The sequence below is a fragment of the Trifolium pratense genome, linkage group LG1 (assembly GCF_020283565.1).
Source record: "Trifolium pratense cultivar HEN17-A07 linkage group LG1, ARS_RC_1.1, whole genome shotgun sequence".
Lineage (NCBI taxonomy): Eukaryota > Viridiplantae > Streptophyta > Magnoliopsida > Fabales > Fabaceae > Trifolium > Trifolium pratense.
This window is the reverse complement of record NC_060059.1, coordinates 34,466,887-34,492,200: the sequence shown is the minus strand read 5'-3', so window position 1 is coordinate 34,492,200 and position 25,314 is coordinate 34,466,887. Positions and strand designations below refer to the sequence as shown.

The following is a 25,314-nucleotide window of genomic DNA, read 5'->3' as shown; positions in this document are numbered from 1 at the left end:
CCGATCCACAAAGTTGTCTTTACAAACATATCCATAACCTCAATCTTTCAAAATCTCATTTCAAGTACTTTGATGAACTTGTTGAGTATTACTTTTTCAATTGTTCACTTTCAGTTAGACATGAGATGGACTCGTATTTTGTTCGATGTCTAAGTACCTCAACCTCGCAAGATTTTGTCTAAATATGATAAACTGCACTAACCAATAAGACAAAAAACAACGAACCAAGTTTATGCTTTATAGTCTTCTAAAAACTTTTTTGTCTTATTGGTTAGTGCAGTTTATCATATTTATGACTCTTACGTACTGAAGAAAGCAAAACAAGCAATCATAGAAAATTTTTTAGAAGACTATAAAGCTCTTAAGCCTACGTGATACTCTTATGTAGAAATTAAGCGAATCAAAAATAACTTTGGAGACAAGTTAGGAGAAGGAGCATATGGAAATGTATATAAAGGATGCATTTCAAAAGAATTCAGTGTTGCCGTGAAGATACTCAATGTTTCTGAAGGAAATGGGCAAGACTTTCTCAATGAAGTTGGTACAATGGGTAGAATCCACCATGTTAATATTGTTCGATTGATCGGTTTTTGTGCAGATGGCTTTAAAAGAGCTCTAATTTATGAATTTTTACCAAATGGTTCGCTGCAGAAGTTCATAAATTCACCAGAAAACAAGAAAAACTTCCTTGGTTGGAAAAAATTGCACGAAATTGCTTTAGATATAGCTAAAGGAATTGAGTATCTTCATCAAGGTTGTGATCAACGCATCCTCCATTTCGATATCAAACCACAAAATGTGTTACTTGACCATAATTTTATTCCAAAAATATCTGACTTTGGTCTAGCTAAATTATGTGCAAGGGATCGGAGCATGGTGTCAATGACCACAGCTAAAGGAACTTTGGGATACATTGCTCCCGAAGTGTTTTCAAGGAACTTTGGAAACGTGTCTTACAAATCAGATGTTTATAGTTATGGAATGATGTTGCTTGAAACAATAGGAGGGAGGAAAATCACAGAGGACTTAGAGGAAAACTCTAGTCATGTTTACTATCCAGAATGGATTTATAATCTTATAGATGATCAAGAGGAAATGAGAATTCATGTTGATAATGAAGGGGATGAAGAAATTGCAAGAAAAATGGGCATTGTGGGACTTTGGTGCATTCAGTGGCATGCTATGGATAGACCATCAATGCAAATGGTGGTTCAGATGTTGGAAGGAGATGTAGACAAAACTCCAATACCTCCCAATCCTTTTGCTTCTCAATCTAGACAGCCTAGGAGAAATGGTGCAACTGCAACTACTAGACAACTAACCCAAGATTTAGATGTAATTCAAGAGTTAGATGACTTGCCATTGCTAAATCTGTGTTAATACGACATTCGGCAAATAGTAAGGTGGATGACCTTCTCATCTCATCCATAGTTTATTATATAGATGTTGGTTAATTCTTGGATTTTTATGCATTTTGATCCTTGTTCATTAATTATGCCACAACTAAGGCTCTTATAATATAATTGATGCATGTTTTGTGGCATTGAAAAGATAAGACTGATACTATCTGGTTTGATAAAATTTCACCTTAATTAAAACTTATGTTTTATGACAATCTGGTTTTTTACGTGTAAATACTAAATAGATGCATTGTTTGAGCTTGTCCATGAGTAACTCACAGTCTAGCTGTGTTACAACCTCATGTTTATTAGTTTCTATTGCTTGTGGAACAAGTCAGTTAAAGTACTTACAACTAGTCATGTGATTAGTTAGCTGTTATTTAGATTACCTGAGGTTTAAGAAACTAACTAGTGTGTTTGTTAGAATGGTTAAGACATTCAACTAACAATGGACTGAGAGGTGACAAAAAAGAAAATACAAAGCCTCAATGTCAATGCTACAGCCTTCAACCCAAGGAGAACAATCTTCAGAAAATGTACAGGCAGGGGTATGATGAAATGTTAGTTCTTCTTTTCATAGCTTGTTAGACTCATAAGCTACTAATTCAATATATTATTAAACAAAGCTCAACCAACATTCTAATACTTTAATCAACATTAATAAGATTTACAAGTTAACACTATGTTGATTTTATATCTATAACTACATACACATTGGCTTGCTTGGAACCACAAAGGTAGATACAACTCGATGATACCTTGAAATTAGTTAATGTACATTGGAAGACCATGAACTGCTAGTACTATCATCATCAATAGCATCCTCAGCTGTTTGATCTTGTGCATAAAGGTAAGGCTTATTAGGCATTTCCAAATCTCCATTTTTTTCTTCAAGCATCTCCAACACTTTATCCATTGGTGGACGATCGTCGGGTTTTGTCTGTATACACCACAAAGCTACAATCATCATTTTCTTTGCCAATTTTGTTTCTTGATTTGTATCATTCTCAATTGTTATTTCCCTTCCATCTTGTAACTGATCATAAACCCAAAAAGGAAAATAAATTTGGCTGGATTGCTCAGCTAATGCCTTCAAATTCTTCCTTCTACTTGCCATCTCCATTAACAACATCCCAAAACTATAGATATCAGCTTTGTAAGATATTGTTCCGACATTTCTGTAGAATAGTTCCGGGGCCATATATCCAATGGTTCCTCTTACTGCAGTTAATGACACAATACTGTTATCCGTAGGACAAAGTCTAGCTAACCCGAAATCGGAAACTTTTGGATTGAAATTCTCATCAAGAAGAATGTTATGAGGCTTTATATCAAAGTGTAGAATTTTCATACTACATCCATTATGCAAGTACTCAATGCCTCGAGCCACTCCAAGAGAAATGGTATGCAATTTTTCGCAACTCAATGAATATCTCACTTCAATATTAGAATATATGTATTTTTCGAGTGACCCGTTTGACATGAATTCATATATAAGAGCACGTTCTGACCCCTCAACACAAAAACCAATAAGTTGTACCACGTTAACATGGTGAATCCTACCAATAGTAGCAACTTCATTGATAAAGTCCTGACCGTTGGACTTGCCTTTGTCCAATAATTTGACTGCTACAAGTCGACCACTTCGAAGTTGTCCTTTAAAAACAGATCCATAACCTCCATTGCCTAATTTTGTCTTGAATTGTTGTGTTATCTTTTTAATTTCTTTATAAGAGTACCTTAGAGGCATGATGCGATTGTCACTACTACGTAGAAAATCTTCAATGCCATAATACATAGATAAATGTTTGCGTCGGCATTTGTAGATTAATATTATAATGATACATGGCACTCCAAGAATAAATTTAATAATGCTGAACAAAAACCCCATCGCACCTATAGAGAAACGTAAATGAGATAAAGAAAATAAAATAACACACACAAAATATGGTTTAGCATCATGTCTTGCATTTGACTAAAGAGAATGCAAGGCCTTACCTAAGCCAATCGAGGTACTTTTGAAACTGAAAGGCACATAATTCCCTGCAAGAACATACACAAAATATGGTTAACAAACAAGTTTAGTATAGTCTCATAGTCAAACAAGCGGATTTCAAATTTTTTAATAAAAAAGACTTTTTTTTTACCAAATTAATTAATAAATAAATAACACTTAAACTTTGAGAAATTTCTCTAATTATTGTCATGGAACTTTAAAGGTGAAGCTGATCAGAGAAAATTACCTGAAGGTACACATTTACTCTGGTTATTGTCGTGGAACTTTACATACCAACCATATTTACAAAGGCCATTGATCCAAGAAAGTTCAAATCCGTAAAACATCATATTGCGGATGTCCTTACAAGACATGTTATTGTTGCTGCCGCGACCACCATGACCAACTTCCAGAGGCCAAGATGTGAGATACATAAACTCTATATGACACCCGTCTCCCAGCCTCAATTCCGATAGAGATTTGTTGTCGCTATCAACATAGAAAGAATTCCCGAACAGTGAATATAACGTACTATTTATACAATTAGCACCATACCTATATTGATAAGAATCCACCCGATTCGGACAACTCACATATAACATAGACCTCATCAATATATTCTTGAACGAGTCGTTTTTGTATTGATAGAAAAGGTAGGGTAAGGCGGAGAAAGAACTGAATTTATAGAGTCCTAAAGAATACTTATAAGGAGGGATAGAATTATTTCTAGAACTAGAAACAAGATTGAAATCCAATAGCCGTATAGTGAAGTTGTTGTAATTGATTGATTGTACATAATATTTGAGAGCTTTTTTTCTCCTTACATTCTTGTTTGTTTTCTTGGAACCCCAAATACTCCTTACTTTTTTTGGTAATTTTGATTCATAATACAAAATCAATTGGTCATTATCCTCACATGATAGGATGTACCTTTCGTCGCCACACATTTTGGGACTGTCTTCTAACCGGAAAGGGTAGCTGATGTTATGGACACCGCACTTTGTAGAACATGATTGTTGTTGTTGTTGTCGTTGTAGTTGTAGTTGTTGTTCATCACCATCACCATAGACATTGTTGTATAGGAATATTAGTATTATTAATACCACCGCAAGGGTTAGTGTAGCAGAGGCGCAGGATGCCATTTTTTGGTTTTCCGATCTATAGCATGTGGCAAAACTCACCAATTAAATACATATTTGGGAAGCATTCTTATAAAACAAAGTCATCACATTTTATTTTATTTTGTTTTATTTTACATCATGTTATCAAGGTTATGGCAGTATATCATGATGGAAGCTAACATTTAGTCAAAGTATTGGGATCAATTTTAATACTATATGATATGATGATTTTGATAGAAAAGGGGTAGATTAATTATTGGGACTTATGGCACCATATACATATTGCAAATATAACGTAACCTCTTATAGGGATGACAATTTGACTCATCCCCAATGGGTACCCACAAAAAATACCTATGATGGGTAGGATAAAAACTCGCATTTTGGGTACGGGCACGAGTATGAGTAATTACCCATAAAAATGAACGGGTATGGGTGCGGGTACAGGTACCTTAGTACTCACCCCGACTCATACCCACATAATATTTATTTATTTATTTTATTTATATTATTATATAATAATATATGTATATCAATTTTAAAAAATAAAACTCTATTAAATTCTTATACATTTTTAATAAACATTGTTTATTTATAAGATAATGCAAACACAATGTGAATATGTCAATATAGATATGAATTTTAGCATAAGTTAGTAATGATTTTGTTTATAATTTTCATTTGTCGATATTAAAATCTTTGATTTTTTTTAATTCTATTGAAATGATATGATGTTTTATAATTGATCGATTTATTTTTCGTAAAAATGCGGGTAACGAGAACGGGTATGAGTACCTAAGTACCCATAGGGTATGAGCACGTATACAAAGGTTGTTACCCACGCGGGTATGGGGATGAGTACAGATATTTTTTTAAACTGCGGGTATGAGGATAGGTACTATAGTACCCTACCCATACCCTACCCATTGCCATCCATAAGCTCTTATGTCATTTAGGAGGAGGAAATTATTGAGAAATTAATTTTGTCTAATAAAGAAAGTAAATATTTGTCTATAAATCTTAGATAAACTAGCAGAAATGTCAAAATTGCTAGTTCAACAGTGCAATTATCAGAGTGTTCAACTTGGTGGGAAGCAAAAAGTGAATCATAATATTGGATCAAACTCTAGGATGCAGGAACTCACTTGAGGTCTGGGAAAGATTGTTGGGTTTTATTTAAGTGTGAATAGTTATATATATTTAATGGTTTTTTTTTTTGTTGGCAATTTATATATTTAATAGTTAATGTTTTAAGATTTAATTTGTATAAAAGTATACAATGTCTTTGAATTTTTCAACAAAGTGATATCAGAATTCCATTTACGTTAAAAAGCAATATTTTAAAAAAAGAAATTGAAATGTCAAACGTTAAATTATTGAAGCAAATTTTTGGTTTACTCGGAACGAGTCCCACTTCGGTGAAAAAGCAACCAGTATAATATATACTTTTTTTAAAAATAGTATGATATATCTTCAGCTATATAAAGAAGTAGCAACTACATATTTGTTTGAATTGGTAAAATAAAAATTTGATTGATTCAATTAGTAAAAAAGAATTTCATTGAATTAATCGCATTCGTTGACTTCAGTTAGTGCTAGTCATGTTTACTATCCGAAATGGATTTATAATCTTATATGATAAAGAGGTAATGAGAATTCATGTTGATGATGAAGGGGGTGAAAAAATGGCAAGGAAAATGGGCCTATAAGACATAACATATGATTGGAGAAAATAAGAGATACAAAGTTTATTTAAAAAAGTAAAATAAATAATTTCCATAAATAAATTTGCCTAAAATATACTTAAAATAAGTAAAATAATTTCCATAAAGAAGAACAAAAAAATATAATAATATTCTCAAAATATAATCAAAATATAATATTCTCTCTCTTGATCACTTTTCACATGTGACATCCTCGCATTTATCATAATTCATGTGGCAACTTGTGAGAACATCTTTTTCTATGTGGCAACCTTTGAGAAGATCTTCAATAAAAATTTATGTGTGGTACTCATATAAGGAATGTTCTTTTCTTTGGTGTCATTCTCAATCAAAATTTAATGCTAATTCAAAAATAATTATTCAAAAGGAAACAATTGAATACATTTTTTTTTTTAATAACATTACCAATTCTCTTTAATTTCTCTTTACAATCATTATTAATTATTCTTATTATATATTTTTTTTACCAATCCATTTTTATAATCTTTTTATTCACATTTGATTTTTTTCATAAAAATTAAAATTCGAAATTTACTTTTAAATTAAAAAAAATATTTATTTTTCAATAATATTTAAATGATGTTGTAAATAACATTAAACTTATCCATTTCAAACAAATAAAATAAAATAAATTAATATAATTAATATAATATTATAATATTATAATATCATAATATTATAATAGTATAATATTAATTATAATATTAATAAGGCATAACCCTATGGAGATAAGAAAAAACGAAAATAATTAATATGTGATTGAATGGTATATTATTGTTCATTTGTGGCTTTCAATTTGTGTGATTTTGTTTCTAATTTCAATTTCAAATTCAATTGTATAAATTGATGAGTATTAATCCCCAATTACTTTTTTAGGTTTACAGCATGCATAAAATAAGAGGGTAATTATTTTGGGGGTAATTATTTTGATCTCTTATATTTTTAGCTATAAATAGTGCTCTTGATTCTCACACGTCTCACACCAATTTTGAATCACGGTTGAGTTTTTCAAAAGTTTTCTTTAAATTCTATTTTTTTTTCTCTTTGGCTCGTTGCCATTTTGTTGATAGTGCGTTTCTGAAGTTGTTGCAAAGTTATCAATATTAAGAACAGTTTCGTTATAATTTGTAATTTGCTTCATATTATTTTTAATTGTTATTGTTGTGAGTTTGTCATTTAATTTGTTGGTTTCAGAATCATGTAAAAGGTTCATAATATTCCTTATTATGTTATCTATTAAGAAGTTCGCTAGATCATTAGTTCTACATAAGTATTCGCTATTTTTAAGCGAAAGATAATATATTGAGGAAAATCCTAATATGAACTGAACCTAAAGATAATATTCACTATTTTGAGTACTTTTTAATAATATATTGAGGACACGTAGAGGCAAGAGTAATTCTCTTATTCATTAATTCTATAAAAAAAAAGCTCTCTAATTTATTTCAACGAGAAAAAAAATAGGATTTTGTCGTCAATTAGGGAAAAGCATGGATTTGTTCCTTAAAATTCAATCACACAGAGTATTAGAGTATGTATTTCAATTATTTTATTCCTTAAATCCAAACCATGAATTATATCGGACTGAGTTTCACAGGGACACCTATCCATAAAATTAACAACTCATTCTTAAAAAAAACTATTCCAAAAAGACGTAGGTGTTCACCATTGTAGAATCTTAATAGAAATTATGCAAGAGAAACTTGAGAACTTAATTAGAAGAAATAGACTCAAAAACTGTAACAAAAAAAAAAGAAATAGACTCAAAAACAACCACCGAATAAATACCTTGTGTCCTTAGATTAAATTAAAATGCAGGGATGTTTAAAAAAATTTGGAGATATCTATATATTATATGTTTGAGAGTTTTTTCTCGTGGAAAGTTTTCTACATGTCATTCTCTTAATTAGTCAAAATTTATTTAATCTACGTGACATCTTCTCAAACATCATTTGCTTACGTGTCGTTCTTAAGGTTTATGTTCATAATTTTGGTTGATTTTGATCTTATCCTCTTAATCTATTATAATTATTATTTCTCAAATCAACATTTATTTCCTACATTTTACTTGACCTTTGGCTAATTTGGAAATTTAATTATTTCTCAATTATTGATTATAAATCGTATTTAATACACCTATTAAAAATAAATTAAAAAGAAAATAACTCAAATTCAAATATACATAGTAATTTGTACCAAACAAAATATTACTACGTAGGGGTTATTGATAAAAAAAAACACCAACATGGAGGTATTAAACAAAGAATATCTTTAACAAAGAATATCTTTTTTTTTGTATATTCGATAATTTCACTAAGATGCCCACCACTATGTATCTGGGCGATGCCTGTCCGAAGGTTATATAAGCAACTCATATCTGAGAGAAAACCTAGTCTTCTGCGGCATAGTGAAGATGATGGTTGTTGGAGGAGACGTGAAAATGGAGAGATTATCATTCATTCGGAAAGTTTGGTCTATCATCATCTTTCAATTACTTGTTACCGCTGCTGTTGTGGCCGTTTGTTGCTAATTTCCTCAAGAACTCCATACCATTCTATGTTTTTGGCATAGTCCTTGTATTTGGTAACGTGTTCTGTTCTTTTAATCTGTTTCAACTTAAATCCCATTAATTAGATTAATCTACTAATTTTGTTTCAGCAACTACTAGGCAACTAACCCAAGATTTAGATGTAATTCAAGAGTTAGATGACTTGCCATTGCTAAATCTGTGTTCATACGAAATTAGGCAAATATTAAGGTGGATCACCTTCTCATTCATAGTTTATTATAGTTTTGCACCAGTATATACATGTTGGTTAATTGTTGGATTTTTATGCATTTTTTATCCTTGTTTTATTAATATTATGCCACAACTAAAGCTCTTATACTATAATTGATGCATGCTTTGTGGCATTGAAAAGATAAGACTGATACTATCTGGTTTGATAAAATTTTACCTTAATTAAAACTCATGTTTTATGACAATCTGGTTCTTAGAATTGGGTATCAGGCCTAACTCATCCTTACAAAATCGGTTTGTAAGGTAAGGATTGCCCTCACTTATAAACACATATTCATATTATCTCTCAACCGATGTGAGACTTCTTAACATTGGTTTTTCACTATGGCTCTGTTTGGCAAAAATAGCTTTTGGCCGATAAGCTAGCTGATAGCTTATGGCTGATGGCTGATGACTAATGGCTGATGGCTGATAGCTTCTAGCTTCTAGCTGATAAGCTGATTAAAGTGTTTGGTAAAATTAGCGATTCAACTGACTGATAAATGTAAAATGACATAAAATGATATCTTTAATTCAATAATTTTTTTTATCAAATTAGTACTATTTAGGATATTTAGAATTTAATATTTTAAGTTTATTTTATTTTTTTGGTACAATATTTTAAGTTTATTAATTCAATAAATATATCTTTCAAATATTATTATTAAACTAATTTTTATATCCTGAATTTTTTTAAAAAAATATTATTTTCATTTCAGTTGATATGCTTTATGAAAAAATAACAACAAAATATATTCACAATATAGTATAATGGTTAATTATAGTAAGATACGTTGTTTCAAAAAAATTATAGTAATGTACGTACCTATGAATTGATAAAAAAAAAATATGTTTTAGCCTTCATATTTGATAATAGATAATAAGGCAACATTAAAACATACTATATACATGTGATTTTAAAAGAAGCAACGTTAAAACATGTATTTATTTATTTTATTTTAAATTCTAATGATAACAAATTATAAAGGGTAAATGTGGATTTTAGTTGAAATAACAAGGGTAAAAGAGGAAGAAAAAATGAAAAGCTAGAAGTTATAAGCTCAGAAGCTACTTGAAATAGCTTCTGAAAGAGAAGCTAAAAGTCCGTAAAATAAGCTAAAAGCTCTTTCTGAAAAGACTGTTACTAAACAGGTCTTTTAGCTTATAACCCATAAGACAAAAGCTAAAAGCTAGCTTTTTTGGCTTGCCAAACAGACCCTGTGTAAATACTAAATAGAGGTACATTGTTTGAGCTTGTCCATGAGTAGCTCACAGTCTAGCTGTGTTACAACCTCATGTAAATCATAAGAGGGACTGTTACTGTTAGTGTATAATTCAAACGAGACTAGGATATTAGTTGTTATTGCTTGTGGAATAAGTCAGTTAAAGTACCAACTAGTCATGTGATTAGTTAGTAAGCTGTTAGTTAGATTACTTGAGGTTTAAGCAACTAACTAGTGTTTTGTTAGAATGGTTGTAAAGGCCCAATAAAGATAGTATATATGTGATATATATACTTGTATGCAAATATGTAACTTGATCATTTTTCAATAAAAAACACACACATATTGTGACATTATACATACCCATGGCTTGAAACCAAAATGTTAGATGCAATTGATGTGTGAATCATTGAGAACCAAATGAGATCAGGTTGCTTCATTGGAATAAGTTATCGATATACTAGATGAAGACCATGTACTGCCACTACTATCATCTCTAACATCCTCAGCTGGTAGATCTTGTGCATACAAGTAAGGCTTATTAGGCATTTGTAAATCGCTATCTTCTTCTTCAAGCATCTCAATTACTTTATTCATTGAAGGACGATCACTAGGTTTTGTTTGTATACACCATAAAGCCACAATCATCATTTTCTTTGCCAATTTCATTTCTTGATTTGTATCATTCTCAATTGTTATCTCCCTTCCATCTTTTAATTGATCATAAACCCAAAAAGGGATATAAATCTGGCTGGATTGCTCAGCCAATGCATTCAAGTTCTTCCTTCTATTTGCCATCTCCATTAACAACATTCCAAAGCTATAGACATCGGCTTTGTAAGATATTGTACCAACATTTCTGTAGAATAATTCAGGGGCCATGTATCCAATGGTTCCCCTTGCGGCGGTTAATGACACAATACTTTTATCTGTAGGACAAAGTCTCGCTAATCCAAAATCAGATACTTTTGGATTGAAGTTTTCATCAAGAAGGATGTTATGAGGCTTTATGTCAAAGTGTAGAATTTTCATATTGCATCCATTATGCAAATATTCAATGCCTCGAGCCACTCCAAGAGAAATGGCATACAAATTTTCACAACTCAAGAAATTACTCTCTCCAGTATGAGAAAATATGTATTTTTCGAGTGACCCATTTGGCATAAATTCATATATAAGAGCACGTTTAGAACCATCCACACAAAAGCCAATAAGTTGTACAACATTAACATGATGAATCCTACCAATGGTAGCAACTTCATTGACAAAATCTTTACCGTTAGACTTTACTTTATCCAATAATTTGACTGCTACTAGACGACCACTTCGAAGTTGTCCTTTAAAAACAGATCCATAACCACCACTGCCTAATTTTGTCTTAAATTTGTCGGTTATCTTTTTTATATCTTTGTAAGAGTACCTTATAGGAATGATGCTATTGTCACTACGTAGAAAATCTTCGATGCTGTCATACATAGATTGATGTTTTCGTCGCCATTTGTAGATTATTAATATAAGGATGCAGGGCGCTCCAAGAACAAATTTAACACCGATGCACAAAGCAATCAGCTGACCTGTAAAGAAATGAAAAAGAATGAAATTTTATTTGATGTTAAATCTAATATATTGGTAATTCTTATATCGGAATTCTGATAATTATAATTGTTGCTTCAACAAATGAGTGTGTTCTAATTTTATATAATATATCGATCTTCAATTTTAATCTCACATGTGGAACTTAACTTATATTTGATAGATTTCAACAATAAGTAAGAAGGGTCGGTCTATCTTTAGACTAGGTCTATATATATAAATATGTATTTTGAGATATTGCTCTTCTGGCCCCCGAGTTGCTGTCAGGCCCCGCAAAAACCCCAAAATGCCCTCAATTATTCGGATTGCTGGAACAAAAACGCAAAGTTTGGAACGCGGAAACACCATTTCGGAACGTAACTTCCGAAGTGGCTTCTTTTTTCAAATTTTTTTAGGTTTCCGAAGTTAAGTTACAATCCAAAAACGCTCCATTTCGGAAGGTAACTTCCGAAGTTGGTGTTTGCTCAAAGGAAAACAGGGCTGCTATGGTTGCTATTGCTGCACCCAAGTAATTTGACTTTCTTGTTCGTTCACATTACTTAATAATACAGGTCGTTTGTGTTCTGAATCTGTGGAGTTGTTTCTATGCAGGTCGTGGATATCATACAAACAATCCTGATATGGGGTTTGGTGGAATCACATACCCTCCCGATTCTTATAGCATGAATCAGGTATGTTGCATGTCACTACCTAGTTCTGAGAAGACATGGGTAATTTACAAGATATTAGCAGCAAGTATGCTCTGTTTTCTCTTGCAAAACCAACATCACTATTGCTTCCTGATATTGGTTTCATTTTGCTTCTTGAAATTCCTCCACTATAAAGCTTCCAATTATACTTCCTGAAAGCTTGGTGGTTTCATTTTGCTTCCTGGCTCTCACCCTGCTGCAATTAGTTGTTGTTGTTGTTGCGAAAATAAATAAATTTCGGAACCTAAAATCCGAAATTATGGCCGTTCAGAATCTAGAGGCTCAGTTTGGGGGGCCTACAAGCAATATAGGGGGGCACAAGAGCAATTTTCTTGTATTTTGATTTGAGATTTGCCTTCGAAGCAAGGGCCTAAATTTTTTAAAAAAAATTAAATTAAAAAGGACTCGGTTTAAATTTATTTTACTAACAAAAATATTTTCTAAACTTTGTTTTAAGTCTCATACTTTGTTTAATTCACTTAATGGAGTGTAAGAATTTACCTATGAAGGCGACCAAGAAACCCACACTTAAAAAACTATGTGACCTGTAATCTGCATGAACATACACAAAACGGATTACACAAAACATGGTTAACAAACAAACTACCAACTATATATATATTTTTTTTGGATAACTACCAACTATTCTAGTATGTGAGCTATAGCTTAACCAAAATCATGACATTCGATTTTTGACTTCGGTATGCAACAGTGTTAAAATTTTTAGGGAGAGTTTATCATTCATTTGAATCTTACAAGACTCGAGAGATTAGTTTTTACAGTTAAGTAGATGATACCCGGTTTAAAACAAAAAAATTACTATGTGGGTAAAATGTGTTACTGTATGTTAGTGAAAGTGAACTGCATGTGACTAGATTTTATTGGTGTCGAGTACCCTCAATATAATTCTTCAAAAGGCAACTTAGGCTTTACCATTTTTTAGTCTATACAAACATTTTAGTCTATACAAAAAGTTTCATAGATCAAATTACACCGGTGTAATTTAAATAATGTTAAACTTCATAATAACGTTTTAACGAATAACTATTTTACAAAAATTACGGTTGCATTAAAATTTTATATCACATCAATCATCAATGTAAAATTTTACACAATCTAAAATTATTTGATATATTATCGATGTTTACCGGGATTAAAAAAAAGACTAAATTAATAAAATTATACTTATAAGAATCAAATTATAAATAATAAAAAAAAAAATTTAACTTTGAGAAAGGTGGAGTTGTTTGGAGCAAACCTATACAGATAAGCTGGTTATTGTCAACGAGCTGCGGAGCCCAACCATCTTTACAAATACTATTGAGCCAAGAAAGTTCAAATCCATAAAACATCATATGACGGATGTTCATACAAGAAATGTTGTTGTTGCCACGACGACCACCATCATGTTCCAGAGGCCAAGATGTGAGATACATAAACTCTATACGACACTCGTCTCCCAAATCCAATTCCGACGGAGATTCATTGTAGCCATTAAAATAGAAATAATTCTCGTATTGTGAATACGAAGTACTATTCATACAGTTAGCACCATACATATAACCGGAGGAATATTGTACCTTATTTGGACAGCTTACATATAATATAGATTTCGACAATAGATGATATTGGTTTGTGTATTCATAGGGTGAGGTTAAGGATGAACTGAAATTGTAGAGTCCTAATGAATAATAAGGAGGGAGGAGAGAATAATTAGAGGAACCAAGATGATTGAAATCCAATAATCTTATGGTGAAGTTGTTGTAATTAATTGATTGTACATAGTATTTTCCAAAGTATTTTCCAGATTCATAGTACAAAATCAATTGGTTGTTGTCCTCACATGATAGGTTGTACCTCTTATCGCCACATTTTTCCGGACCATCTTTCAACCGAAAAGGGTGGCTGATGTTATGGACACCGCACCTTCGTAAACATGAATCTTGTTGTTCTTCACCATACACTTTGCTGTAAGGGAATATTAGTATTAGTAACACTACAACCACCATAGCAAGGGTTAAGGATGACATTTTTATTTTTGTGATAGCAAATAGAAATACTCTTTAAATGCATGAGATGAGATTCATATAGCAAAAGATATCCCAATTTACATCCTGGTTTGTCGCAGTTTCGTGGAAGCTGGCATTTGATAAGGTGTGGAAGACTTAATTTTTGAAGTCATCGGATGAATTTTCATATAGATGTTGATAGGACTAGATTAATTATGAGTTTGTTTAACACGTTTAATATTGCACATGTTAAAGTAACTAAAATAGTAATTTTTTATTGAAATATAATAATTATTTATTAAAAAAATTATATATTTAATATAAAATACATAAATTTTAATACAAATTTACTACTTTAAACTATTTAACATATTTAAATTTGCACATGAAAAAAATCCACTAAAGTGGCGTATTTAATAGAACCACATATACCTAATTTCAATATCATCAATTCAATATATGTCCCCACTTTCGTTTTGACGTCAACTTCTGTCGCTAGGAGGAGGGAATTTTTGGAATTCCTATTTTTGTTTGTTGAAAAATATGTGAAATATGTTAATGAGTGTTTGTAAGTCAAAAATAAAAGAATCGGTTAAAAAAAGTTATAAAAATGTTTTGTTAAAGAGTGGCATAAATGATGAAAATAAGATATTTATAAGCCCTAACTCGACCAATAAGGCTGATATTGTTAAATTAGACATTTAAGTTCAAATTTGAGATCTGGTAGTTGTGTTACACTTTATATGTGTATGTGAATTTTTTGGTACTTTCCATTTTATCTAAAGACAAAAAAAGGGAAATCTGATTTACCACAAGTCCTGATTTTCCTTGCTGAAACTCTAGTACTATAGATGAAAATTTCTCTCTAAAATCAGCTTATAGTATCATGCATAGTCAACATCATTTTGTTCCAAGAAATCAGGATATTTTTCAACAAGTCTGGCCTTGGCGAGGCCCAAACAGGTAGAAAGTTTTTTTATTGAAAATAATTCATGATAAAAATTTGACTAATAATGATGAAAGGTATCATAAAGGTATGTTTAGAGATAATTTATGTCCTAGATGTGGTGAATATATTATTATTATTTTTTTAAAAAAACTTGGTATCTGACCAAAGGACCGACTAATCCAAGAGTACCAATCTCACTATTCACTTACGGAGTCCCATTTAAAACCATAGTTTTTTTGCTATGTATGGACTTAGCCCACCAAAATTGGTATTAGGGGGAATTAAACCTAAGACCTTGAGAGGAATATACTCCAAGAATGCAAGTCAACACCACTGGAACAATCTCAAGTGGGTTATGTTATGTGGTGAATATTGTTAAACTATTATGCATGTATTAAGAAACTCTGAAGAGAAAAAAAAAATTATGTAATGCTCTTATCTCTCTCAAGATGTTTGGAGTAATGTTTTTTAGTCTTAGGTTGTATCAATGACTTGATTGGGTGTTACAACTTCTAATATTGTTACAACACATGACAACTTGCATACTTTCTTAAAGTTATTGTTTATGAGCTTTGAAAGATAGAAATAATATGGTATTTAATAGGAAGTTTGTGATTGGTAATCATCTTCTTCCCCTAGTTACACACCAAACAAATTTCATTACATCCTCTTTAAATCTTAATGTGGATTCTCAGCATCCTTCAAGGAGACATAACATTGAGATAACATTGAGGTTGTTAAGTAGTCTCATGTTGAAAGCGAGATGACCTGTATATGGATTTATAAAGTATAGACAATATTTACTTTACAAACCAATTTTTTAGACTTGAATTAGATCTAACTCTCAATTCTAAGATGATATTAAAGTCTCTCCAACATTTGTTGGGTCACCTGCTATCAGGTTTTCGTTATTGGGTCACCCACTATTTATATCCACGCACCAAGCCCAATAGAGCTGGGCATGAAGGGGTGTGTAATCTTGCATAAGCATTAAAAGCGAATTTTGACTCGCGGTAATTAGTATATACTCGAGGCCAACCGCCTGTTGTCCATCTTCTACTTGTTATGAAAATGCAAAGAGTCCTATCAATCAATTCCTCTGAAAGGGACTCAGACATTGCTAATTTGCTCTCTTAAGGCTATATTGATGATTCTCCGTCACACAAGCTTAGTAGCACATCAACATAACATTATCTTCAAGTTCAAACTTTCAAATCAACTAATTACATATCTCAAACATCTTAAAAAATCTTTGACACACACAAACTGTGGAAATCTTTTTCAAATGTAATTAAGCCACATTACTGGTTGATCACAAAAAATAAATCTATATTTTCAGCTTTTTTTTCTAACTACAACAACCATCATCACCATTGCAATCCTCATCCGTCTTCATCATCATTATTCCTTCACATATCCTTACTTCAGGTTGAAGAAATCTATTAACAAGCAAATAAAGAAAATATTCATTTTTATTTTTATGAATATGAGAATATCCATTAAGAAAATACATATATATATCCAACACTTTTTATTCCTTGGAATAAGTTATTGATGTACAAGAGGAAGACCATGAACTGCTAGCAGTATTATCAGTAACATCCTCAGCTCTTACATCTTGTGCATAAATGTAACACTTGTTAGGAATTTGCAAATTCTCATCTTCTTCTTCAAGCATCTCCAACACTTTATCCATTGGAGGACGGTCATTAGGTTTTGTCTGTATACACCACAAAGCTACAATCATCATTTTCTTTGCCAATTTCATTTCGTTATCTGTGTCATTCTCAATTGTTACATCTATTCCATCATGTAACTGATCATAAACCCAAAAAGGAAAATAAATTTGGCTGGATTGCTCAGCTAATGCATTCAAATTCTTCCTTCTACTTGCCATCTCCATTAACAACATCCCAAAACTATAGACATCGGCTTTGTAAGATATTGTGCCGACATTTCTGTAGAATAGTTCAGGGGCCATGTATCCAATGGTTCCTCTTACTGCAGTTAATGACACAATACTATTATCGGTTGGACAAAGTCTAGCTAGTCCAAAATCAGAAACTTTTGGATTGAAATTTTCATCGAGAAGGATGTTATGAGGCTTTATGTCAAAGTGTAGAATTTTCATATTGCATCCATTATGCAAGTACTCAATGCCTCGAGCCACTCCAAGAGAAATGTCATACAATTTTTCACAACTCAAGGAATTACTCTCTTCAGTATGAGAAAATATGTATTTTTCAAGTGACCCATTCGGCATGAATTCATATATAAGAGCACGTTTTGAACCCTCCACACAAAAACCAATGAGTTGTACCACGTTAACATGGTGAATCCTACCAATGGTTGCAACTTCATTAACAAAATCTTGACCATTAGACTTGCCATTGTCCAATAACTTGACTGCTACAAGACGACCACTTCGAAGTTGTCCTTTGAAAACAGATCCGTAACCTCCATTGCCTAGTTTTGTCTTGAATTGTTCTGTTATCTTTTTTATGTCTTTGTAAGAGTATCTTATAGGCATGATGCTATTGTCGCTACGTAGAAAATTTTCGATGCCATCATACATAGATAAATGTTTTTGTCGCCATTTGAATATTAAAAATGCCATGATACATGGAGCTCCAAGGACAATTTTACCAATGCTGAAAAAAACTATAAAGAAATGGAAATGATATCAGGAGAAATAAAATTATAATAGGCTACCTATCATGTAACATGGAAATAATGAGATTGAGTCTCGCACTTTGTTTAGCATGACTTGCACTGACTTAAATATCCAACTAATCTACCCAAAGGAATCCTGTATTCTGCAAGAACATACACAAAATGTATTTAACATTTATTGTTAATGTATAGTATATACATGTATACTTTATAAATAGATAGTTCAGTTATACATGTCAGTTATGACATCGTATCTATTTAGTTACAATGGAGGTTAGATTAGTTAGCTTAATTTACACCTGTAATTAGTATTTATATATATTCCCTCTGGTCCTATTTTGAAAGGTAAATTGTCTCCTATAAAAAAGACCGGAGGGAGTATGAGCTACTGTAATAATTGATTCTTAAACATTAATGAGAATAAGCTTTCCTTTGTCCAAAGCTATTTACATCAACTTGGTATCAGAGCTCATCTAGCTCTGGTAGCCATTTCCTTGCTTCTCAAACCTTCTTCAACCATCTTCATCTTCTCTCTTCGATTCGTCATTCTTTTTGGGACCTTTCAACTTGATTTCTTGAATCATGGCTACATAAAGCTATATATGCAGATTATCCATCAAATTGTGCAAATCCTTATATACATCCAAATGAAATCTTGTTTCTCCGCCTTTGGACAACAAGAGTTACCACACCTAGGTTCGGTCGATGCACGCATACACACGTGCGCATGCACACACTCACACACACGTATATATAGTGTTGGTCAAATTATATTTAACCCAATTAGAAGAAACAATTTATCATGTAGTGTTGGTGAAATGGAAAGTAATTTTCCTCCATAGGAAGGAAGAGAAACTAGTGTTTCTATCTTAGTAAAGTTAGCCACATCCGAAAAGTAAGAACTCAAAGATAATTTTTTTTAATCATTTCATTCTAATTGTGAGTCCAAATGACAGAAACTTTGACAAAGTTAGAGTGTTTGGAGCAAACCTGCATGTTCACAGTGAGTCCGGTTATAGTGATTGAGGTCGACAAACCATCCGTCTTTACAAAGACTATTGATCCAAGAAAGTTCAAATCCATAATACATCATACGATGGATGTCCAAACAAGAAATGTTGTTGCCATGACGACCATCGTGTTCCATAGGCCAAGATGTAAGATACATAAACTCTTTTTAAAAAGTCTTCCGATTAATCTGATAGATTTTGACATAAGTACTAAATTAATTATGAGCAAGACTTATTGGCAGGCACTATATAATTGAATATTTTGTCATAGTTGAATGGTATTGAGAAAAACATTGAAAATAAATCACGATGACAACCTATATATTTAGCCAAGACGGTCAATATTTTTTGTTAGTCGTACTTTTTTTATTCTATTCTTAGTTGTATTGAGTTTGGAGTGTTGTGATATTTTAGATACCTTTATTTAGTCAATGAAGTTTATCACTTGTTTACTCATACTGTCATCCTAGATACACCGGTGGCTATCCGGGAAGCTATTTGAAATAAAAGAGCTCATTTTAAGGTATCGTTGTTTGCTTGGAGATTGCTAAAGAATAAGTTGCCATCTAAGGATAACCTGCGCCGTGGAATGAATCGGTTGGATTCTATGTTGTGCGTAGGTGATTGTGGAGTCGCTGAAACCTCCGATCACTTGCTTTTCAATCGTAAATTTTCTACTTCTCTTTGGTGTAAAATTATGCATTGGTTGGGTATGTCTTGCTCTGTTTCAAATTCAACAAATGAGCATGCTATGTAATTTTTTAATACTTATTTGTTTAGAAAAGCAGTTCGTCAAGATATTCAAACAGTTTGGTTGGCTTGTTGTTGGACTATTTGGAAGGAAAGAAATAGCAGGGTTTTCTCCAATCAAGGGGTCTCGACCGATGTGTTGCTTGATAAGATAAAAACTCTTGCTTGGTGGCGTTGAAGACTCGACAAAATAATTTTAATTATTGTTTGAATAGTTGGTGGATTCATCCTCTAGCTTGTTTAGGGATTCATTATGGTTAATGAGCTTCTTTGATTTACTACAATCTTGAACATATTTACTTTGTAATTTTTCTTTTAGGCACAACTTGTGCTTAATATATTATTTTAATATATTTATTTGGTTTCTTAAAAAAAGTATGTGAATATGTACCGATACACGACTTAAGTGGATGATTGTGATTGATCCACAAATAGTATTTAATATAGAAAAATCAATAAATACCTATTTGTAAACCAATCAGAATCATCCACATCAGCAAAATGTACCGGTACATATTCACATAATATGTGTACCGAATGTATCAAAAGTTCTCTCTTCGTAACATAACCTCTGTTCTCTATCCGCCCGCCCCAAACTTCCTTCTTCTCCAAGACTTATATGGGCGCCCCCCACTTATGTGACAAGGCCTATTGGGTCTCAAGCCCACTAGCTTGGCCCAACTCGCGTTAACTCTCACTAACTCGCGTGTTAACTAAAGCTCTCGATAAATAATTATTCGCTACTAAATTAATTAAAAGTTATCGCAACAATTAATTAAACACAAAAAAACGAATAATAAAAATCGGGTCGTTACACGTACAACTAGTCATGTGATTAGTTAGCTGTTAGTTAGATTACTAGATGTTTAAGCAACTAACTAGTGTTTTGTTAGAATGGTTAAGAGTTAAGACTATTGTAAAGGCGCAATAAAGATAGTATATATGTGATATATATACTTGTATGCAAATATGTAACTAGACCATTTTTCAATAAAAAACACACATATTGTGACATTATACATACCCATGGCTTGAAACCAAAATGTTAGATGCAATTGATGTGTGAATCATTGAGAACCAAATGAGATCAGGTTGCTTCATTGGAATAAGTTATCGATGTACTAGATGACGACCATGTACTGCCACTACTAATCATTTCTAACATCCTCAGCTGGTAGATCTTGTGCATACAAGTAAGGCTTATTAGGCATTTGTAAATCGCTATCTTCTTCTTCAAGCATCTCAATTACATTATCCATTGAAGGACGATCACTAGGTTTTGTTTGTATACACCATAAAGCCACAATCATCATTTTCTTTGCCAATTTCATTTCTTGATTTGTATCATTCTCAATTGTTATCTCCCTTCCCTCTTTTAATTGATCATAAACCCAAAAAGGGATATAAATCTGGCTGGATTGCTCAGCCAATGCATTCAAGTTCTTCCTTCTATTTGCCATCTCCATTAACAACATCCCAAAGCTATAGACATCAGCTTTGTAAGATATTGTGCCAACATTTCTGTAGAATAATTCAGGGGCCATGTACCCAATGGTTCCTCTTGCTGCAGTTAATGACACAATACTTTTATCTGTAGGACAAAGTCTCGCTAGTCCAAAATCAGATACTTTTGGATTGAAGTTTTCATCAAGAAGGATGTTATGAGGCTTTATGTCAAAGTGTAAAATTTTCATATTGCATCCATTATGCAAGTACTCAATGCCTCGAGCCACTCCAAGAGAAATGTCATACAATTTTTCACAACTCAAGGAATTACTCTCTTCAGTATGAGAAAATATGTATTTTTCAAGTGATCCTTTCGGCATGAATTCATATATAAGAGCACGTTTTGAACCCTCCACACAAAAACCAATGAGTTGTACCACGTTAACATGGTGAATCCTACCAATGGTTGCAACTTCATTAACAAAATCTTGACCATTAGACTTGCCATTGTCCAATAATTTGACTGCTACAAGACGACCACTTCGAAGTTGTCCTTTGAAAACAGATCCATAACCTCCACTGCCTAGTTTTGTCTTGAATTGCTCCGTTATCTTTTTTATGTCTTTGTAAGAGTACCTTATTGGCATGATGCTATTGTCGCTACGTAGAAAATTTTCAATGCCATCATACATAGATAAATGTTTCTGTCGCCATTTGAATATTAAAAATGCCATGATAAATGGAGCTCCAAGAACAAATTTACCAATGCTGAAAAAAACTATAAAGAAATGGAAATGAGATCAAGAAAATGAAATTATAATAGCCTAACTATTATATACATGGCAATGACCAATGAGGTTAAGTCTTGCACTTTGTTTAGCATGACTTGTACTGACTTAAGGGAATGTGACGGCTTACCTATTATGTAAGTTGATAAAGGTCCAACTATCAGACCCAAAGGAACCCTGTAATCTGCAAGAACATACACAAAATGAATTTAACATTTATTGCTAATGTATATACATGTATACTTTATAAATAGATAGTTCAGTTATACATAGTCTGAGTCAGTTATGACATCCCATCTATTTAGTTACAATGGAGGTTAGATATAGAAATAAGGATGTGTACTAGAAAACACTCCACAATGGAGGTTAGATTAGTTGGCATAATTTACACCTGTACTTAGTATTTATATATACACCCTCCGGTCCTTTTTATACGAGATAGTTCATCTTTTTAAATTCATTGAATAAATAAATGTACTATTTGATCAAGTAGACTAGCGAGTGACTCATTTCATTCATTGATGTAATAATCAATTCTTAAACATTAATTAGAGTAAGATTTCCTTTATCAAAAGCTCTTTACATCAACTTGGTATAGGAGCTAGAGCTCTGGCAGCCATTTCCTTGCTTCTCAAACCTTCTTCAACCATCTTCATCTTCTCTCTTCGATTCATCATTCTTTTTGCGACCTTTCAACTTGATTTCTTGAATCATGGCTACATAAAGCTAGATTATCCATCAAACTGTGCAAATCCTTATATACATCCAAATGAAATCTCTGTTTCGCCACCTTTGGACAACAAGAGTTACCACACCTAGGTTCGATCAATGCACAAACACACACATGCGCACGCACACTCACACACACACGTAACATATATAGTGTTGGTCAAATTACATTTAATCCAATTAGAAGAAACAATTTATCATGTAGTGTTGGTGAAATGGAAGTAATTTTCCCCCATACGAAGGACAAGAAACTAGTGTTTCTATCTTAGTACAGTTATCTACATCCGAAAACTAAGAACTAAAAGATAAATTTTTTAATCATTTCATTAATTAGGGATTAGTCAAATTGTGAGTCCAAATGACAGAAACTTTGACAAAGTTAGAGTGTTTGGAGCAAACCTGCATATACACAGTGAGTCTGGTTATATTGATCGAACTTGACATACCATCCGTCTTTACAACGACTATTGATCCAAGAAAGTTCAAATCCATAATACATCATACGATGGATGTCCGAACAAGAAATATTGTTGTTGCCATGACGACCATCATGTTCCGTAGGCCAAGATGTAAGATACATAAACTCTACACTACACCCGTCTCCTATCCCCATCTCCGAAAGAGATTTGTCGGATCCATATCCAATATAATTATTCCCTTGCTGTGCATAAGAACTGATGTTGATACAGGTAGCATCAAAGTAAATACCAGAAGGTTGAACATAATTCGGACATCGCACATATAAGACAGGCTTCACCAATAATTTGTATCCATACATGTACACAATGTACCGCAAGCTTCCATATGTGAAATTATACAAGCCTAGTGGATAAGGAGGGAGGAGAGAATAATTAGCGGAACCAAGATGATTGAAATCCAATAATCTTATGGTGAAGTTGTTGTAATTAATTGATTGTACATAGTATTTTCCAGATTCATAGTACAAAATCAATTGGTTGTTGTCCTCGCATGATAATATGAACCTTTTATCACCACATTTTTTCGGACTGTCTTTCAGCCGAAAAGGGTGGCTGATGTTATGTACACCGCACCTTCTTGAACATGAATCTTGTTGTTGTTCATCACCATACACATTGTTGTAAGGGAATATTAGTATTAGTGACAGTACCACCTTAAAAATGGTTAAGGATGGCATTTTTTGTTTTTCTTATAAGAAGTAGAAATAATACTCGCAATTTAAATGGCATGAGATCCGTATTTGTGAAGAAAGATAGGAGTATCCAAATTTACATCCCGGTTGTCGCAGTATCGTGGAAGATAGCATTTGGCAAGGTCGACGACTTACTTTAATTTCAAAGTCTTCGGATGAACTTCTATAGATGTTGATAGGAGTATAGATTAATTATTGCTGGAGTATTTACTGGAACCACATATTTCTAATTGGAACATCATCAATCAAATAAATATCTGTCCATTTTCGTTTTGATGTCAGCTCTTATGTCATAGAAATTTTTTTTTTTTTACGATGAGTTGAGGATCGAATTCAGTACCTATAACGTATTACTCAAACCTCTCACCACTAGACCAAACTTAGTGGCTTATTTTGTTTTGTTTTTTTTTTTGTTGTTGTTAAAATGTGGTACAATATAATCTATGAAGCACGGACTCCGACACGGACACGACGACATTACATCAACACAGACACGACGACACCGCTAATGTACAAAATATAGGACACCAACACCGCTACATATTTATAAAAGATATAAATTGAGAATCAAAATATATATATATATATATATATATATATATATATATATATATATATATATATATATATATATATATATATATATGAGTCAGGATCCGTTGACACTAACTAGTTTGACACCAAATGTTACACCTCTCAATAACGTTTTAACCGATATAAATTTTATAAAATCCACCGTTGGATTGAAAGTTTACATCATATAGATCATTTGTGTAAAATTTCAGACAAATCCAAAATCATTTGATATGCTATTGAGACACATAAAGATTAACGGCATTTAAAAAAATACAAAAACCGTTAATTTTGATGTATCTCAATAACATATCAAATGATTTTGGATTTATTTGAAATTTTACACAAATGATCTATATGATGTAAACTTTCAATCCAACGGTGGATTTTATAAAATTTATATCGGTTAAAACGTTATTGAGAGGTGTAACATTTGGTGTCAAACTAGTTGGTGTCAACGGATCCTGACTCTATATATATATATATATATATATATATATATATATATATATATATATATATATGTAAATCTAAGTTGAACAAGTTATTTCTTAAAAAAAAATTTAAAACAAGATATAATAATATTTTACCATTTATCTATCCATCTACTATCTAAAAAAACTAAAAATATTATAATCAAAATGTAATATCTTCGATCCCTTATTGATCAATATTGTTGTTTCGACACATC

At 32.1% G+C, this 25,314-nt stretch overlaps 4 protein-coding genes and 1 pseudogene across 4 annotated transcripts; 1 reads left to right on the top strand and 4 right to left on the bottom strand.

Moving 5' to 3' along the window:
• The first annotated feature begins 261 nt into the window (after window positions 1–261).
• On the top strand, window positions 262–1,440 carry LOC123887252 (rust resistance kinase Lr10-like). The gene has a single exon (XM_045936535.1). The coding sequence runs from the start codon at window positions 547–549 to the stop codon at window positions 1,378–1,380; it is 834 nt and encodes a 277-aa protein (XP_045792491.1). The 5' UTR covers window positions 262–546; the 3' UTR covers window positions 1,381–1,440.
• Window positions 1,441–2,064: 624 nt separating this feature from the next.
• LOC123887162 (rust resistance kinase Lr10-like) lies at window positions 2,065–4,596 on the bottom strand. The gene is made up of 3 exons (XM_045936452.1): window positions 3,644–4,596; window positions 3,399–3,443; window positions 2,065–3,296 (listed from the first exon to the last, which is right to left on the bottom strand). Exons 1-3 carry the CDS (start codon window positions 4,536–4,538, stop codon window positions 2,170–2,172), a joined length of 2,067 nt encoding a protein of 688 aa, XP_045792408.1. The 5' UTR covers window positions 4,539–4,596; the 3' UTR covers window positions 2,065–2,169.
• Window positions 4,597–10,512: 5,916 nt separating this feature from the next.
• On the bottom strand, window positions 10,513–14,687 carry LOC123887169 (LEAF RUST 10 DISEASE-RESISTANCE LOCUS RECEPTOR-LIKE PROTEIN KINASE-like 2.1). The gene is made up of 3 exons (XM_045936456.1): window positions 13,784–14,687; window positions 13,027–13,077; window positions 10,513–11,817 (listed from the first exon to the last, which is right to left on the bottom strand). Exons 1-3 carry the CDS (start codon window positions 14,553–14,555, stop codon window positions 10,670–10,672), a joined length of 1,971 nt encoding a protein of 656 aa, XP_045792412.1. The 5' UTR covers window positions 14,556–14,687; the 3' UTR covers window positions 10,513–10,669.
• Window positions 14,688–16,746: 2,059 nt separating this feature from the next.
• Window positions 16,747–18,259, bottom strand: LOC123887241 (rust resistance kinase Lr10-like). Its single transcript, XM_045936524.1, has one exon. It carries the CDS (start codon window positions 18,098–18,100, stop codon window positions 17,015–17,017), a length of 1,086 nt encoding a protein of 361 aa, XP_045792480.1. The 5' UTR covers window positions 18,101–18,259; the 3' UTR covers window positions 16,747–17,014.
• Window positions 18,260–20,888: 2,629 nt separating this feature from the next.
• On the bottom strand, window positions 20,889–24,230 carry LOC123887198 (annotated as a pseudogene).
• Between the last annotated feature and the right edge of the window lie 1,084 nt (window positions 24,231–25,314).

Bases quoted from the DNA above. Each gene is read 5' to 3' on its own strand.
- LOC123887252 (XM_045936535.1), top strand. From the start codon at position 547: ATGGGTAGAATCCACCATGTTAATATTGTTCGATTGATCGGTTTTTGT.
- LOC123887162 (XM_045936452.1), bottom strand. From the start codon at position 4,538: ATGGCATCCTGCGCCTCTGCTACACTAACCCTTGCGGTGGTATTAATA. The intron at 3,444-3,643 runs GTAATTTTCTCT...ATGTTCTTGCAG, and splicing joins GAGTAAATGTGTACCTTCAG to GGAATTATGTGCCTTTCAGT. The intron at 3,297-3,398 runs GTAAGGCCTTGC...GTTTCTCTATAG, and splicing joins AAGTACCTCGATTGGCTTAG to GTGCGATGGGGTTTTTGTTC.
- LOC123887169 (XM_045936456.1), bottom strand. From the start codon at position 14,555: ATGTCATCCTTAACCCTTGCTATGGTGGTTGTAGTGTTACTAATACTA. The intron at 13,078-13,783 runs GTTTGCTCCAAA...ATGTTCATGCAG, and splicing joins TAACCAGCTTATCTGTATAG to ATTACAGGTCACATAGTTTT. The intron at 11,818-13,026 runs GTAAATTCTTAC...ATTTCTTTACAG, and splicing joins TTTCTTGGTCGCCTTCATAG to GTCAGCTGATTGCTTTGTGC.
- LOC123887241 (XM_045936524.1), bottom strand. From the start codon at position 18,100: ATGGCATTTTTAATATTCAAATGGCGACAAAAACATTTATCTATGTAT.